Below are 18,288 nucleotides of genomic sequence, written 5' to 3' on the forward strand. Positions count from 1 at the left end.
TTGTCTGTCTTCTAGATTAATGCACATATTTTACTGTATGCCATCTACCCCACTGCCTTGTCTACCACAGGCCATGTCCTACTTATCATGCCCCTAGCGACCCATCATAAAATTTATCTTGGCCTTTCTGTTTTAGTGATTCACCTCCAAATTATGCAGACTGTTCTTTTTCAAATTCATCCATGGATCCCTCGGGGATCTGAAAAACCCAGATCGAAATTCCTGGCAGAGGTTCAACCTACCTGTATGAAGAATTATTTCTTTGCCATTTTAAAATACACAGTAACTAGTTTATCGAGTGCACCTGGTCAAAAATGAATACAGCCTAATACAGCAGTCTTGCAATAAATCTATCCTTCGTAGAGGTTTTAATATTCAGGTTCAGTTTGAACTCTTTCAGAGGTGTTGATTAAGTGTTGGTGTGATGCAGCTGAACTGTATTGCAGTCGGAGTGAAAGGTGATTCTTATATTTTGTCCATGCCATTAATATGATTGAGGGAAGACTAATGTATTAAAGATCTTAAAATGTGTATTTATCATGTGCATGTTGGTGTCTCACTCCAATATGATAACCCTAAACAAGTGAAGTGGATTAAATAATATTCAGTTTTACAATATTCATTTTATTATCTTAAAACAAACAATATAAAGGAGAACCAGTTTACAGTCAATAGTGGCACAACCTGATGTTGGCGCATCTATTAAAACTCGTGTGCAAGACATTTTTACACTGATAAAAACAATTCTGCTTAAAAAAGGCTACACTAACAAAAACAATGGATTAGCAAAGTCTTTACAGCACAAATCTCAAAGTCAACAATCAAATTGGAGGTGGTAAGAACATCAGCTTCTCTAAATCAGTGACTGAGTCATTCATTTCAATTGCTTTCAGTTAATACGTGATATGTGCCATTACTCTACTTGACCCGTCTCCATATCAGAGGAAAAACTGTCCCTCTGTGGAAGCAATATGATTGATGCTTTTCAAATTAATTCATAGATTTCCATCTCATTAAAATGCCATCCAGTTTTGAAACGAACCATGTAAACAATAAAGCAAAATGTGTTTAATTTATCGTGAAATATAGATTAAAAAAGTAAAACCCTCTTGTAACTGTTCTCCCATAAAACATTTACAATATACAGTATACTGCACAGATTTTAAAATGATAAATTGGCTCAGAATATGAAAATAAATTAATTAAAACAAATAAAACAGTGTAACATAAGTGCCCAGAGTGGTGTTGTGGCTGTCTTGAAGAAATGTTTTCCACTTCTTTCTGAGGTGCAGATAAAAAAAGTCAAGGCTGAACTTCAGCCCTCGTGGAGGCGAGAGCTGAATGAATCCGAACATGGAGCCTGTTCTCAAAGTCATAGCCAGCGTAGTCCTCCTGCATAATCCATGAAAAAAGAAGCGTTAATAAAATAAAGTTTTATTTTGTTTGCACTCTGCCCTCCAACAAGCTATGTAGTCAGCACACTTGGACTGATCAATGCCCTCGCTGCCCAATCATGCAGCAGCATACCCATTAGATAAACGGAGAGCCCGCTGCCCAGCTCCTCCTGTGCTCCTGTCAGACACTGCTGCATCTGCTCAGGCATGCATGTCAGCCGTCACAGCAACAGCAGAGAGCTAGAGATCTGTGCTCCGTCAATGTCAGCTGCGCATCCACTAACAAAGTCAATAACGCTGCGCCAGATGTCTCTGAGGCAAATTCAGGTGGGTGAGGCAGCACCCGGTGCACCTCAGGCAGTGCAGACACCATTCACTGTACTTTAGTAACACAGCCATTTGGTACTTACTTCACCACATATGGAACAGGGTGTAACCAGGCAATTCATTTCTAATAATAATTTTAAAAAAACGGGTTCACGAGGTGAGACTCGCTCATCTGTGTCATGACCTCTTGCTGAGGTCAGACACCTTACCTAAACCAACAGAGTGCAGTATGCAGAACAGGAGACGCCCAATGCACTTGCCTCTCCATAAAGATATACAGACAGGTACCTGGCATAGCTTCAGGCAGCCACTCTTATTGTTTTAAGGAGTATGAGAATGAGCGTTGCCCCTTGTTAAGGTGGAGTTTTCTATTTTGATCTGAGGCAGGGGAAAACAAGCCTCTCTTTAGGTATGGAGGCAGGTTTTTTTTTTCAGACCAAACAAACCCAGTCTACATCCATGATTTTTTTCCAGCTGGAGTGAAACCATCAATTCCCCCCTCCAGTTCAGAGCCCAGCCAACCCACAGTGAACTGCACTCAGTTCACTGACTCTGAGAAGAATCCAGCAGCTGGCTATCCGTTCCATTATTTGGTATGCTATAACCTGATCAGGCAGTGGGCGTATTGATCCGTCAGAGTGTGCACATCCTAACATCTTCTATAAGTCCTTTGACTAAAAGCAGAAATAAGACGAGATACATACACTCTAGATACATTTAATGAGGCTAAAACCAATACATAAAGCATGCGAACAATTACTTATAGTTTATACAGTAAATAAACAAATGAAAACAAGTATCAAGTACAAGTCATTTGAAAGCACTAAAGGATAAGTTCACCCAAAAATGAAAATTCTGTCATTATCTACTCACCCTCATGCTGATGGGAAGTCGGGTGAAGTTTCGTAGTCCACAAAACATTTCTGGAGCTTCACAGCAAAACAGAGCTGCAGCATTCTTCTAAACAAGTAGATGGGGGGCTTGTTTTAAAACGCGTAACAATAACTCGATTTGGGATCTCGGGGCTTCTGGAGTGTTTGATTATGCCAGATGAGCTGTATGGAGCCATTTTCTGGTGTGTTTTTTCTGCTGCTTTTCTAAATTTTAAAACAAGTCCCCATCTACTTTGTTGTTTTTGTCGTGAAGCTCCAGAGATGTTCCTGTAGAGTACGAAACTTTACCTGACTTTCCATCAGCATGTAGTTGAGTAGATAATAACTGAATTTTCTTGTTTGGGTGAACTTAGGTGAAGATGTAAATGATATAAAGAAACCTACTGTACCTTGGCCTGAAGCATTAGCATGCGGCCCTTCCCTACAGACTGTAAAACAGGCAGAATGAAATATTTATTAGACAGTGTGACTTCTCCACCACCTCACACAACACAGTCTCTCTCGCTCTCTTCTCTCTATCACACACACATACAAAAAAAACTTGCCTCTGGGGTGTTCAGCAGCACACAGCCCAGCTCATAGCAGGAGTAGGGCTGCACGTAAGAGTTGCTCAGGCGACCCACCTCATCCCTCGCAGCCAGATGGAAATACTGCGAAATAACGAGTGATGACACACCAGATAAATTCAGTCAAGCTCTTATCACCACAGTATTGACTTTTGTGTGATGAGTACATTGTTTCAGCAGTGTATTTTGCAGTGACTCATATTTCCGAGCATTATACATTCTAATTAGACACGGGAGTACCTGAATGGCATCTTTGGTGTTATGAAGACATTTGTTAATGGCACCAAGGAGAAGGTTTTTCAGGCCTGCGCATGAGGCATCGCCAATCCCCTGCAGGACTAGGAGGAAAGAAAAAGTGAGTTAAGCTTTGCCAAATGACACCGCTAAACAACACACAAAAGAGTAGTTTGGTGATATAAACATTTTCAAATTCGAGTACCTTGTGTCATTGTCTGCAGCTTGGCGGTGGAGCAGTTGGCCAGAGCTTTCCACAGATAAAGAATCTCGATCACCGACAGGATGCAGAGTTCTTTGGATAGACTGGTGGTCCTCAGCTTCTCAGCCTGATAAAAATGCATGCATACACACTTCACTGATTTTATTTTGCACCAAAACTTTGCATGAGAAAGTCAGCTGGATATTAACACTCACCCTCTTCATGGAGAACAACTCTATCTGATTATTCTTGCGTTTGAAAAGCTTCTGAACGTCTTTGAACACAGAGACCGCTCCCTCCAGGTCACCTGTTGCTCCTTGGCACACTACACAACAGCACATACTATGGATTAGGAGTCGATACCAAACTCATGCAAAATGCCTTTAAAGCCTTAAACGTGTGTGGTCACCACCTCCAGTTAAATAGGCGTAGTAGCACTGAGACCAGCGAGATTCCGTCTTCAGTCGCTCAAAAGCTCTGTAGGCTTCTCTGTAGTTCAGTTCGATCATGCTGCACCAACCTAAAACATCCAACAATCACAAATTATGATGCAGACTAGCACTGAGCAAGGCGGTTTGAAATGTGAGAGGTAAATTAGTAGCTACCTATTTCATATAAACACACGTGTTGAATCTCCCTCTGGTCAGAGGCCAGATCTAAGGCATCTCGGAAGGACGTCAAGGCACTACTGATCTGGCACTAGAGAGGGAGACTTTGTGGTGTGAGTTACAGGCTGAGACAAAAACTTTCCTAAGTCAGGAGAAAAGGCCACATAGATAATAAGATCTATTCTTAACATGTATTTACCTCAAGGCGTTGAACTCTGCCTTTGAAAAACATGAAGAGGGAGGAGTTTGGATATGTAGCCTCCCTTTGCTGGAGAATGGATTTGGCTTCCGTCAGGCCTGCCTGTGTGTCTGTGCCGTCCAGTGCGAAGAAGGGCTGCACTACTGTGTGGTACCACAAGAGGGCCAAGCTGTAAGGGAAGCACTACATTAAGGACACTGTACAGCAAAAAAGAAAGTATTCTTTTAACTGTTATGATGGCATCATCTGGTACAAAAAAAGGGAACAATTTGCAATAACTTAACTACATTTCTGGTATGTATTTGGCAGATTCTGGTCAATTTTGAAATTCCATATACCTCAAAAAACAGATGGATAATGAATTTCCTGGTTATCAACAATCAGTAATTTTTTACTTATGACATAATTCATGGTAGCCACCAACAAAAGACGTCTCACAAAGAAATCCATTACTTTCTCCTAATGTTTACAAATTAATTATCATGTTTCAGTTACAGCCAGAATACAGATGCACAAATAACTCACTCACATACTCACGTAGCTAAGGGGGCCTTCATGTCCTTACTTTCACTGGCGTACGTGAGCGCTGACAGGCCTTGAAGACGGTCGCCAGGGAAGCCCAGCAGGTTGACGATCTTCAGCAGGTGCGGCGGAACCATCGAGATACAGAGGTGGAAGAGGCCGTAGCCGAAGCTGACCGAACCTTTTAGCCGATCCAGAGCCTCCTGGCTGACGCAGTCCAGTCTCTGAGACGGGCTCGGCCCGGGCGAAGAGGAGCGGCTGTGGTGGGAGAGGTCAGAGGAGGAGGACAGAGATTGAGACGCCATTGCTTGCTGTTCCGACGCTCTTCTTCTGCTGCCCTCCTGCAGGTGTGTGATGTCGCTGTAGCACTTGTTGTACATCTTCCAGGCTTTACGGAGGATCCAGCCTCCTTTGATGTAGGCTGTCAGCAGATTGAAGTTGAGGTTAGTGAAGGTGAAATCCACACTAATTAATGTGCAGTCTTCATATTTAACCAACAACTACTAAAGGTTCCCTTACATGACAGCTCCTGTTTGATGAAAGACAGCACTGCGAGGTAAACCTGGCAGTCTGCAATAATGATCTGCCTCTGGAGTCGGTCCACTGCAGCCATCCCCGACCTCTGAGAGTCCATCTGCCCACACAAACAACTCACACTTACAGATTGATGTGAAAACATGTCGGCAGGCTAACGAACCTGGACATTATGGTCCAACATAAAACGCTCCTTTACAGGCTGATGCATTTGTTCTATATACGGTATACAGTTCATTCAATTATCGTCAATGAAATTATGTGTTAAAGAAGTTACTCACACTCCTCTTGATCTTGTTTTTGATGGTTTCAATGACACCAGTGTTTTCACTCTCACACAGTCTCTCTGTAGCTTTGAGGTCCTCAAAGGCCATCTGCATTTTCTCTTCTTCAAACGTCATCATGGCATTCTGCAAAAAGGCAGATAGATGAAAACTACTACAACTACTCCAAATTAAATGCTGGTGATCCACAGGTTTTCAAAGTTAAGCAGAAAGTCTAATCCTGGATTAAACCCTGGACTCCAGAAAACAGGAAAACTGTACTGATCTGTCTTCTTACTTTTCAGGTTTCATACAAACACGCAATGTGTAGGAGTGCTTTATTTGAGATCAGTTTGCCATGACCTTCTTTTTTTAACCGCTAAAGAAAACATGAAGCCACAAAACCAAAAAAACAGGTCAGTTTGGCCACTAAAAAATGCTTACAACTAAAGTTGTTAAAGCAGGAGAGAAATGTACTGTGAGGTCAAAAATGGCTGGCAGATACAAGTAAGTAAATTAAATTTTTGTGATTACATTTTAAAAATTCAATTATACATTCATGACTTAACAGAATAAGGAAGTAGAATTCTAAGTTTTGTATCGTAGGCAACTGGACTTGTTTCAGTTTTTGGTTTCACCTCTCATCCAAGAGGCTTCTTCAGTTATAACTTAACTGGAGGGGAGTTTGCAGGCGTTTAAACTATGTGTGGGAGTGTCCTTACAGAGTCGTTAGGGCCACTTGTGGGTCGTTGACTTAACCGGCCTTCATGTAGCTTGCTAGGGCTAGGTGAGCCCAGGTGTGAATGGTTGTTAAGCTGTCTGGGGAGATAACTCAGTACTGCATTGTAGGTGGATTGGATTCACAAAAATAAGTAACATTGTTAATTGGCAAAGATACTGAACTTTTTGCATTCTTCTTTTACTTTGGGTTTTTATAGTGCATCATTTACATAGTTTTTTAATCAATCAAGTTATAATAGACCTGAATTAATTTTTAATGAGACACTGTAAAAGTCCATATTTATTCCATGTGCACACTCCAGGCTCCAACTATTGTTGCACTAAGTGATACATTAAGAAGGGAAAGAATTATCCATCAAGATAAGGGCATCTCTGTTACTTTGCCTGCACTAACGTTTGCTTTATTTCTTAATTTTTAGGATTTTATTGAGAGTTTTTCTTTGAATATGCTGAGGTCCGGGGCACTGGCAACTCTAGCCAACTCAAACGGGTTATTTTTTTTTTTAAAGATAAGATGTGCAGTACAGAACAGTACACAGAGGAACAAAACTGTGTTACTCTGGTACAAAAACAGAAATATAAATGATGCAACATTCAGTGGGAGTGAAGAGAACAAACGGACTACACTTAAGGTGAAAACAACAAGATGTACAAACAGGTACAAAATATGACATGAAACAAAGTACAAACACATTCAGTGCAATATGCAGGACAACTACAAGAGTGTAAAAGTATATCTGTAAAAAAATATGTTTTGCACTGATTGTGTTTCTGGTAAATAGTGTTACGCTGAGAGGTATACACAAATAAACAGTAAGGAAAATGATGAAAGATCTCATCACAGTCTGGTTAAGTTGTACCCCTTGTGTGTACGTCATTCTTCATTTGCTCCCTTTGCCATAGAGGGGTCGATCTAACAAGTCCTACTGAGTTTTGAGATTCACAGAACAACATTGAAGGTAGCTGCAAGTAGATAAGCTTAAATAAAGAAAAGCTTTGTTGAATGACTTTTAGATCTCAACAGCTACAGAGAAGAGTTCAACAGGTGGTGATGACATCAACTGACACCACGTAGCAGTCAAAAGGAGGCTAATTTGTTGCTAAAAAAAGGTATATTTGTCCTTAAAAAAACAGAAGTCTGCCTTTGTGCCCAGCAGGGAAATTCCTTGAACCTATATTATGCAACAGATGTGGTTTTTAAAGCGACATTTACAATAATTGTTGTCAGCACTTGTGTATGAGTGAAACAGCAGAGTGCTGCAAAAACAGGTTGCCTCTGGACTCACCAGAAAACTGACAAAACTGGCCCCGAAACTCATCAGAGGACTGTGGTTTCTGAAACAGAAGATGAAAAACAGGTGACACGTCAGACTGAGAGACCTGCTGAGTGAACAGGCGACATATCTAGAGGCATTAAAGCAGTTCATGGGTGGAGTGAAGTGACAAAAATGTGTTAAGCCTGTTTCATGCATCACGCACTGGATTGATTCGCTGTGGAGACATGAACAAGGTGCGGCACAAGATGACTGCCAGAACAAAAGCAACTTGAGTCAAAAGGAATGTGGCCATTTTAATGTGGTCACACTTCTTACTACACTGCAGTATGTAAAAATTGGACACCTGTCAATTACATACTCACAACAAATGGGAGGCAGAATATCACCAGATTAACCTCTAACTGCTGTTATACCTTACACGTTTACACATTCCCATTGCACACTAAAGCCTGATCTTAGCGGGTTTAAGTGGGAGTTTTGACAAGTGGAAAAAGGGTATTAGTGACACTGCACCATCTTGTTATGCTGAAAGGTCTTTTCAGCATTTGTTGAGCCACAATACGAGCAGGCAATTATATGTTTTTTAGTGCAAATTAATCTGGCTACTCACTCATCCTAATCCATCCTCTTACCCATCGTCTTTTTCCTTTCTCCTTTTTTTCCCACTGCACGAACAATGTTGACTGCTTGGATCGCTTCATTCCCGTGTCACGACTCTTCTGTGAGATCTTGTAATGTGTGACCCCCTGTCACCAATCAGTCATGTAGTGTTCAAACCAAAGAAAGTAGTGTAGTGTGAACAGCACAGCTATTTGACGACTTTGAAAGTCATGTAATGTGACCAAGCCATTAGCCTGCTAGATATCCAGCAGGCATCGACAAGCTCCTGAATCGAACAGTTCACACATACTATGCCAATCGTCCTTCACAAGATCTGGGACTTTTTGTCAGCAAAATCCAAAAACCGTCAGCAAGTTGAAGATCAGGGCTAAAATCCTGTGGTGTGAACTCAAACCGTAGCTGCTGTGAGCTAGTTAGTCCTGGGAGAGGGGTGACCCAGTGGGGAATGGTGGCAGGAAGTGGTGCCTGAATCGGCACCAGAAACGTAGCCGAACAAGCAGACAACAGAAGCGGGCTCAGCAGCCTCCCAGTGAACACAGCTGGACCGGAACTGAACACATCTTCCAAGACCGATAGAGGCCAGTTTGACATCAGAAAAAGCAGTGCCTAGGTGATTTACATGGGCTTTCCGGGACATTGACAATGAAGACACGGCAGGGGAACAGGAGAGGAGTAAAGCAGGAGAGGTGCAGGAAGGAAGTTGGGCATCAGTCGGAGCCCACCAGTGCCTTTGATATCTACTGGACACCAACATCCTGGAGCAATCTAATTTTGTATAAACTCAGGTTGTCATTTTCTTTAATTTGAGGGCCGACAGTCTCCAAACCAATGTTAGTGAAAGTGTTGTTATTATTGAGAAGTCTAAACCATGCGTTTTAGATGAATAAGAAGTATTCACTTTGAAATAACACTGTGCATGTCAGAACTGCTATTTCTTCACATTCTGTTGATCATTTTTTTTTGCTTGAATGTTTTAAACTAAAATTCTTACACATAAAAATTAAATCAAGTGCTGCTCAGGGTCGGGATTAAAAAAAAATGGATGTAGATGTCAAATATCAGGTGCTTTTCAAGGATGAGGACACAGGAGGAATGCAAATGAAAGAATGTTTCAACTCAAAGAGTTATCATCAGGGCATAATGGATGCCGTAGGTGTATCCATTAATTTAAGTAAGGATTTTTAACTATATTAGAGTGCCTCACATTTTTTGTCGGACTGCCTACAAGTACCATTGACTTTGTTTGCAAGCAAGCTGGACAGTCGCTGTTTCTTCATTTTTCATTTTCCGTAAAGTTCTTACATAATGCATCTTTAAAACAAGTCACAAGCTCGTTGTCAGCTGCTGTGTACATGTCTTTCACTTCCCTCCATCTTTGTTTCTGAGGCAATCAAAGCAGGGGGACACCAAGTGTTCAATGCAATTAGTGGAAGAGGTGACATTTAAGTTTTCACCAGGGGACAGGACACATAGGGGGGTTGCCCTTCTGTGGCATCTGCACTCTAGTTGAAAGCAAACCCTACGTAGAGATAACCGGTCCTTATAATAAGATCACAGCATGGACTGTACAAAATCCTGCAGTTTTGTATAAGTGCATATGGTTACCAGCGAGTGGACTACGGTCAGAGCAGAGGTTCACAGCCCTTTTCACTTGCGAGCCATCACAGCTTGCTTATAATGAGTTCAACCACACCAGTTATCTATTACCCTAAATGTATTTGAACAGAACTTACAAGGAAAAACAAATATCCAGTAACATATATGCAGAAAAGGCCTGAATAAGTAAAATTACGTGTGAAAAAAATGTTAGAGCATGGCGTAAATTATTAATTTAGTTTTCCTATGCTATTGATTGACTGGCAGCTCCTCAGCTTGGGGGGGTCCCAGCCCCCCCAGGATGGGAATGAATAGGTTGGAGGATAATTTGCAGGTTTTTATCTTTACATTATGACAGTACATCACATCTAACAAATGCAGCTGGCATGCCTGGAACAAGCATTTCTTCTTTGTGCACATCTCCACTGATGGTGGCCAGCATTATCACTACATCAAATAAGTCATTTGACTGTATGTTTGTGCATCACAAGTCCTGTCCTGGGTGTGGATATTTGCTCAGGGTATTCAAACACGATTCACCCTGCTTGTGACCTGATCATATGGTGCTACCGTGCAAGCGTGACAAGGATGTTGAGGTTTTGTTTTACAAACTAAGCACAGAGGGGAACTAATGTCTTCATGGCGTCTACTCGTGCTGGGTGACCACTGTAGTTTGGAGACATAAGCTACGCTTGTCATCACATTTGACAGCCCCTGGGAGAGACTCTGTGAATTTACAATCAGTGAAACGTCAAAACAGGCGCACAAAGATTGTTTAATGTGTCTTTAAAAAAACAGACTGATGTACCTGTATGTCCTGAAGAGCTCGTCGCTCTCCTTGAAGCCATTGTTGAGGAGCATATTGATTCCTTTCAGTGCCAGCTCTGCGTCGTTAATGCGCTCTGTCTTCTCATCCTCCACGCTGCTCAGCCCCGGGGTTGGTTCTGTCGGGTCCGCCATTCTGATACCCGATACCGGAGGAGCCAAAGGAGGAGGGAGGTGGAGCTGCGGTGTGTCTCGTTAGTTTACTTACAGGTAGAATAGTCTCAGCCAGTGGCGCGGGGTTTTTTTTAAAGCAAACACAGACATATTCTTACCCTTACATGAGGAGACTAGTGAGCGGACGGGTTAAAGAAACTATCGGCTAACAACATGAGTGTTTTTGCTAGTCGTTCATCCAGCGGTTCCGTATTCTGCCGCCTGACCGTCGGCTCGTGTGCTCCTGCGCAGACAGGAAATGTGCTGCCTTCAGGTGCTGTCGGAATTAACGCAGTTCTGTGGAAGCCCACTTCCGCTAGTTCAAGCAAAAAATATAAATAAATAAATATTCCCATGGTAAATTCAAAATAATGAGATAAAAATTCATAGTTGTGAGGTAGAAGAGTTTTTTAAAAGTCATTATTAAAAGATAAAAATGATAATGAGACAAAAAGTCAAAATTAGCAGATGAAAAATCGAAATTATGAGATAAAAAGTCATAAGTGTAAGATAAAAAGTAATAATGAGGTTTTTTTTAAAAAAAAGTCTTTATTATGAGATAAAAGTGATCATGAGACAAAAAATATTACATAAAAAAAATCATAATCATGAAATAAAAAAGCTGGAAATCCTGAGATAAAAAGTCATAATGAGATTTGAAAAAAAAAGTCATTATTACGATATAAAAGTGCTAATGAGACAAAAAGTCAAAAATTATTAGATGAAAAATCGAAATTCTGAGATAAAAGTCTAAATTATGAGATTAAAAAAGTCAGTTATTACATTACCAAAAAAATCATAATCATGGAATAAAAAGTCAGAAGTATGAGATAAAAAGTAAAAATGAGTTTTTAAAAAGTTGAAATTATGAGGAAAAAGGTCATAATTGTAAAATATATATTCAATAACTAGAATTATTAATAATGACTTGTAATTATGACTTATTTTTTTATCATGGCTAAGTTTTCATCCATTTTCATTTTCTTTAATATTGTTATAGCTATGTCTCTGCAATGTTTTATTTTACCTTGTGATTTAAATTGTTATGACATTGAGAAGGCATTTACACCCATTTCTGTGACCCATCACATTCTGTCACCAATTTAGAAATTTCCTCCTGGCCAGTATTTCTGCTACACGCTTTCTTTCATATTTAATCTTTATTTTGATAGCTTTTACCAAATGTATTTCTTAACAGCTGTCAAATTTATTACATCAATTATTTTTCAGTCTTTTTTCTGTACAGCTGGCAGTAGCCTACCTGAATCTGGTAACACAGGATAACTAAAACACCTCCTTCTTCTTCTTCACTTCTCAAATAATTAGGTGCAGCACCTGTCTGCACGACTTTGCAACTTTCACTCATGACTTCACAAGGTCCGTGAAGGCAGCATCAGAGGGGGCGTGGTTGTTTCTGACACTGAGCTAGTTAAAGGATAGCTGCAGTCAGGAGACAGCTGACCAAGAGGGGACCAAAGGATCCAGCAAGTTTATATTACTCCTTCTCAGTAGCGTCCAAACTACCCCTTAGAGGTTTTTAACTTAATTTAAATAGTTCTCAAACAGGTAATTAGCAGAAAATAATATTAAACAGTTGGGGGTTTTGGGTTTTTGGGGGTTTTTTTGTAAATCTTATCTCCCTGCGTGATGGTTTAAATCTTAAGTATGGTGGAGAAATTTTAATTTCCCTTTCCCCCCCTAAATTCTTAATTGATGTTCCATCTTAAAAAAGTCAAATTTAAATATAGTCCTTCCAAAAACTATTAAGTCAGTTTTGAAAAAGAAGATGTGTGTTATAGTAGAGCTGCAATGGCTAACTGATTCGTTGTCAGCTATTAAATTAATCAGCATCTATTTTGTAAAGCTGTGTGAGTAGTTTCTTTAAAAAAAAATAAACCCAAAAAAATGAATTTCTCTGATTCCAGCTTCTTAAATGTGAATATATTCTGGTTTCTTTGCTCCTCGATGACAGTAAACAGTAGATCCTGTTTAGTGTGATTTCTGAGCACCATCTCAACTTATTCCCATTCAAGCTAAATGTGTGCATATGTAGACAAATCAACATTATGTACTGTATTCCAACACAACAGATGTGAATCACCATTTTGTCGCACCAAATATTAAACACGAGACCTATTCAAAAACATTATATTTGTCTTATCTCACAATCAAAAGTATACACATTGTGCTGAGCATAATTCAACAATTAATCCTGGATGTCTGAGAAGATGCATGTCTTAATACATATATCATAATAATGTGAGTTGTTATCATGATCACAAGCTGCACTTATGGCACTAAGAAGTATTTATAAAGAACATGAATTGAACAGATTACAAAATGGTTTACAAATCAGTGGTCACGAGACAGGAATGCATCACCAATCATCATGCATATTTTTTTCACACGTTTCCACAAATGCAGGTAAGTAAACACTTTCTGGGGAATTTCAATACATCAAATACATTTTGTTATATTTCTTGCAATTTTTACAGAAATGTGGGCTGAATGGTCCCAAACATGACTGACCAGACTTGTGAGACTTACGGCCTCTAAATTGGTTTTCAGCTCGTAGACAATGCTCCACATGTTGTTTTCTGCACAGTATAAAGCCACACAGACGTCCTCGTGCATGAAAAAGGAATGCAACATGGAAATTGGATTCAGAACAACAGCAATAAAAAAAAGTGGGAAAACCATGTGATTGCATGGCCTGCGTGAAGACTCCACATCTATATTCAACCAGTTACAATCCAGACTTCTACATGCTGACATGTGCATATGGTTATAAAATAGCCAGGAAACCCCTTAAATGTCACTAAACCAAGCACCGTGGGTGTAAACATAATTATTCTAGCTTGAGTCCAACAGACAAAGAAACAAACAAAATCAACTTATAATGTTGATCTCCGTTAAAGCACCATTACAAAAGGTGTCATTTGTTTTCTTAAAGTGCTGGGTTGCTCACACGGAAGCCCTGACCAATCACAAGCATACTCAGTAGCCTTTGATTGTCAACAGAAGATGAATGGACCAACACATCGGACTGTAAAACATCTGTTAGAATACGCATTTCGATACATGATTTTATCAGAAAATAAATACAGAAATTTATATCTGAGCAGCAAATATTATGAGCCTGTTAGCTGCTGCTCATACCTCTATTTCACACACAGACTCACACACACACACACACACACACACACACACACACTCTCTCGCACTGAAACCCACTCCTCATACCGTAATGTACACATTCTTACACACAAACACATTCTCTGTCATGGTAACAGATTGCACATGGTTGGCGGTGGACGTGGTCCCAAGGATTGTTCAATTGATGATGCAGTGAGACGCATTCGTTCAGCCTGGACACTCTCTGAGGTTGACTGGACCGAACACGGCAGACAGCCTGTCGAAAGAGATCGGGTCGCTGTTGATCCTCAGGTCCTGGATGCATCCCACAAAGGACGATGTGACGGGGAGCATCTGTTGCATTAACATCTCTGTAAGAGAAAGGTAGATGGTGGTGAACAGGTAAGCGATTGATATTGCCAAAAATTGGCAACTAACACCAAAACAATCTAGATGGATAAATAGCACTACAGGTAAGAAGGAAAAATGTGTGTTTTTGATTTTAGGTTGAACTGTCCCTTTAACTACCATGTGAGCATTTCAATCATTTCAGTTTTTAAACTTTTCCTCAGAGTTTGTGAGAAATAAACATAGAGAAATCCTGAATTTATAGCTTTTAGAATCATTTCATGATGTATTTTACATTATTTTATCGTTAAGTAATTTACATTTATAAATAGTTTGATTTTAAAACCACCATAGTTTGGAGTTTATATCTTTCAGTGAGTGAATAAATTTAACCAAAATTTCACTGAGTAGATTAACTCTCAGATTAACAGATTAACACTCACCAGGAATGCCACCCACATACAAGGAGTCTTTGGTCAAATTTGGAGTGGAAGATGGTGGTCCAATCTTGTAGTTGTCTACTGTGTCCACATGAAGCTGCACAACATTTTTCCTCTTGATTACTAGAAGACAAACAGACAGCGATTTCATTCCTTTATATTCATGTTCAAATAGCTTCTTTTGTGTTAAATGACGTCTTTCATGAAGTGACTTTATGCATTTTACCTGAAATTTTATGAAACATCCCATCACATAAAGAAGCTTTTGGCTTTACCGACACCATGAAATCCCCATTTCCGTTGTTCACTTGTGCCACCACCTGTAAAAAGGAGCCAGACACAGTACTTTTAATCACGTGCACAGAGAACAAGCTTTAGGTAAAGACAACTTTTCACTCGACATTAAACTTAAAATCTGTCCTCAAAACAATGAAAAAGGGGGACATGGAGTACAACATTAAAGAAGCAGTTGACTGAGAATAATGACTGAAAGACACAAAAACCAAGAGATGTGTTTTTCCAATCCAGACTGGGCAGGAAGAACAACTGAGCCAGGCCTCACCTCTCCTCCGAGCATGTACACACTGAGATATTGGCCCATCGCAAGTCCATACTGGCTCCTGCTGGAATCACCGACATGTAGCAGGAGTCCGGTCGGACTGCGTGGACGAATGTTGAACAGCAGCTCAAAGCCGGAGCCCACAACAAAGGAGTCATCTGAAAAACAGAAAACAGATATTATCTTGTTATAAATATTAAACTTTAGATCAACTGTATCAAAAATAATTAGGAGACAGCCATGAAATTAACATATCAAGGAGACTCTTTCTTACATGTCTCTTAGTTTCTTAGAAGGAACTGACATGTAACTAATTTCCTGGACGTGTCCTTGAAAGGACTTTCTTTTTTGGTACTAATTATAGAGAAAATGGAGACAAGTGTTTTTTAATTAATTAGTCCCAATTAATATCTAATCATAGCTGAGCGGGTGCTTTAGCCAGTGCACTGCAAGTTGTACATTCGTCGCATACAGAAGATTTAACAAATATATGTTAATTTGTACAATAAACATTTTTAAATACATGAATATTAAATTAGGTTAAATGGATTTCTGTTATTTCGCATTTTTTAAAGACATTACCAGTTTTTTCAATGAAATATCTTCACAACTGCTTCTAATATCAACGGTTTCGCTCTTCTTTTTTCAGAATGTAAATTTATTCCACTCAAAAAAATTGAATTGTTATCAGGTTAAATTATACAGAAAGACATTGTCCTTTCCCAGAATATGATTAAGAAATTACTAGACCGGTAAAATAAGTCATTACTGAAAATTACAAGAATATTTCTGAGAAATTACATCCCTCTTTTTGGACAAATTTGCCTTTGTTGGGGGGAAAAAAAGAAGGGAATGTCCATGCCTATTCTAGCGCATGTTTGGATCTGTGTAAGTGTTTTTATTTATTAGGAGGAGGCAAACTGAGACTATTATATTCATTAGAAATGCCTCTGCAGAATTATGAGATTGTACTCACTGATAATGACATGCGCTCCATTCCCTGAGAAATAGGCCCCTCTTTGTGTCTGTCCCTCGAAGCAGGGGCCAGCACCGTGGTTTGTGGCTGGATTTGACATCGGTGCTCCGTTCATTTTGAAATTGCGGATACAGCCGGACACACTTTGCTTTGGAAGGGCCTTGGACTAAAAGTTGAAAGAAAAACAAAAAAAACATAAATATAGACATTACAGCCGGTGAATGAATTGTTTGTGTGAACTGTCCAGTCACTATTTTGATTTATTTTACCTTCAGCTCCTTGTGAAAGGGCTCTGGAGCACTGCCCAGGTACACAGGTGACACAAACTGCTGCATGGACGTCAACTCAGCATTTGTCAGCTGGCCATCCTGGGCTCTGATCCCATCCACAACCAATCGGAATTTCTTCTTCTCCAAACTGAATATGACCTACAACAACATAGTCACCATGCTGATAAATAATAATATTTAGCTTTGTTAGTTAATGTGGGTTGAGTGATTTCATCAAGTCCACTGACCGAGTGCCACTTTCCATCATTGTACTTCTCCCTATTGAAGATCTCCTTCTGTTTGCCCACAGACAGTCTGATCCTGCCTTTAGATATGTATAAAGCGAGATGAGAGCGCCCTCCTCTGGTAGTAGCATAGAACAGCAGACCCTCAGCAGCTCGAGTCCTGACATCCAGAGAAAAATGGGGCCTTGGGAGGGTACAAAACAACATAATCTTTAATGTTTGTGTGTGTTGGTTCTGACTATAACTGCAGCATTGTTCTCGAGATGATGGATTCAGCCAAGCACACTTTTCATGCAGAAATCCCCCACTGTAAGTTTCATGTGTGTGCATGCATTGTGAAATGGTGCGGTGAGGTAAGACAGGTTACTCACCTGGGCTGCAGGACCTGTAGTGGGAGGCTGTAGCTGAGGCTGCTAACAGGGCCACCCATGCGATAAGAATTTTGAACCAGGGCTGGTAACGGACACGCTGATACAGTCTCATTTATCGCCTGCATCACAGCATCCTAAAAAAGCACAAAAATAAACAGACACTCAACACAAGGCAAAAAGATGGCTCTTGAATCACTGGGAGTCTCCAAAGGGGTTCCACTCTGTCAGTAAATAAACATGTGAGGGTACAACAGTGTTTAGTGGTTAGAACAACGTAATTAAAGGAGACATATTATGCATATTTTCTGCTGCACATGTACTACTGGAATAGGTCTACATGCTTTAGTGCTTAAAAAACACTGTCATACTGTACACACTGAATACGTGGTATTCCCCCTCTGTCTGAAATGCTCTGTTTTAGCTCCTGTCACTTTAGGACCCTCCCCCTTCCTTAATACCCAGTCTGCTCTGACTGGTCAGATCACACACGCTTGACCCAGCACCGCTAACAACAACAGAGCAGCTGTGCTAAATCACGTCTTGCGTGCCAAACTAGCCTGGAGGTATAAATTATGCAAACGTGTGACTCTGTGACATAGTGTGATGTCACAAAGTCACGGAATTAAAGGCGGCACTACTGACGAGGTGTTTCAGGAGCAGTTTTTTCTGTGGGAGAGAGGAGTTTCTGTTGGTCTGGACTTTGACCTTTATAACTTTCAAGATCTTTTACATGCACAAGAACAGATATAACTCACTGAAGGAAAGAAACAAAATGAAAAAGCATAAGTCTATGTCTCCTTTAACATATAAAAAAAATTTCTATACTGTATTCAATTGCGGCTCGACAAAAGACAGGGAAAGGAAAGATTTTCTGACCAAAGTTTAACCCACAGATGAGAGGATGTGCTGGTTAATTAAATAAATGAAAGCAAGACTTCAACTAACAAATATTTAATAGCCAATAAATGTCAATAAAATTGTGAAAAATGC

At 40.0% G+C, this 18,288-nt stretch overlaps 2 protein-coding genes across 2 annotated transcripts in view; both read right to left on the reverse strand.

Moving 5' to 3' along the window:
- Positions 1–603: 603 nt before the first annotated feature.
- LOC141016811 (tetratricopeptide repeat protein 39C-like) lies at positions 604–11,197 on the reverse strand. Its single transcript, XM_073491361.1, has 14 exons — positions 10,786–11,197; positions 7,770–7,818; positions 5,761–5,889; positions 5,465–5,579; positions 4,961–5,366; positions 4,424–4,592; positions 4,222–4,315; positions 4,029–4,136; positions 3,832–3,941; positions 3,620–3,743; positions 3,421–3,518; positions 3,160–3,264; positions 3,004–3,042; positions 604–1,392 (listed from the first exon to the last, which is right to left on the reverse strand). The coding sequence occupies exons 1-14, from the start codon at positions 10,935–10,937 to the stop codon at positions 1,303–1,305; spliced, it is 1,788 nt and encodes a 595-aa protein (XP_073347462.1). The 5' UTR covers positions 10,938–11,197; the 3' UTR covers positions 604–1,302.
- A 2,977-nt stretch (positions 11,198–14,174) lies between these two features.
- Positions 14,175–18,288, reverse strand: part of LOC141017055 (laminin subunit alpha-3-like) — a 64,517-nt gene continuing 60,403 nt past the window's right edge. Inside the window, exons 70-77 of the mRNA XM_073491673.1 lie at positions 17,299–17,432; positions 16,931–17,111; positions 16,683–16,841; positions 16,414–16,579; positions 15,441–15,595; positions 15,105–15,198; positions 14,882–15,001; positions 14,175–14,461 (exon numbers count right to left, since the gene is read on the reverse strand). Coding sequence (XP_073347774.1) covers positions 14,319–14,461; positions 14,882–15,001; positions 15,105–15,198; positions 15,441–15,595; positions 16,414–16,579; positions 16,683–16,841; positions 16,931–17,111; positions 17,299–17,432 — 1,152 coding nt within the window. The 3' untranslated portion in view covers positions 14,175–14,318. The remainder of the gene's footprint in view (positions 14,462–14,881; positions 15,002–15,104; positions 15,199–15,440; positions 15,596–16,413; positions 16,580–16,682; positions 16,842–16,930; positions 17,112–17,298; positions 17,433–18,288) is intronic.

The sequence above is a fragment of the Pagrus major genome, chromosome 21, assembly GCF_040436345.1.
Source record: "Pagrus major chromosome 21, Pma_NU_1.0".
Lineage (NCBI taxonomy): Eukaryota > Metazoa > Chordata > Actinopteri > Spariformes > Sparidae > Pagrus > Pagrus major.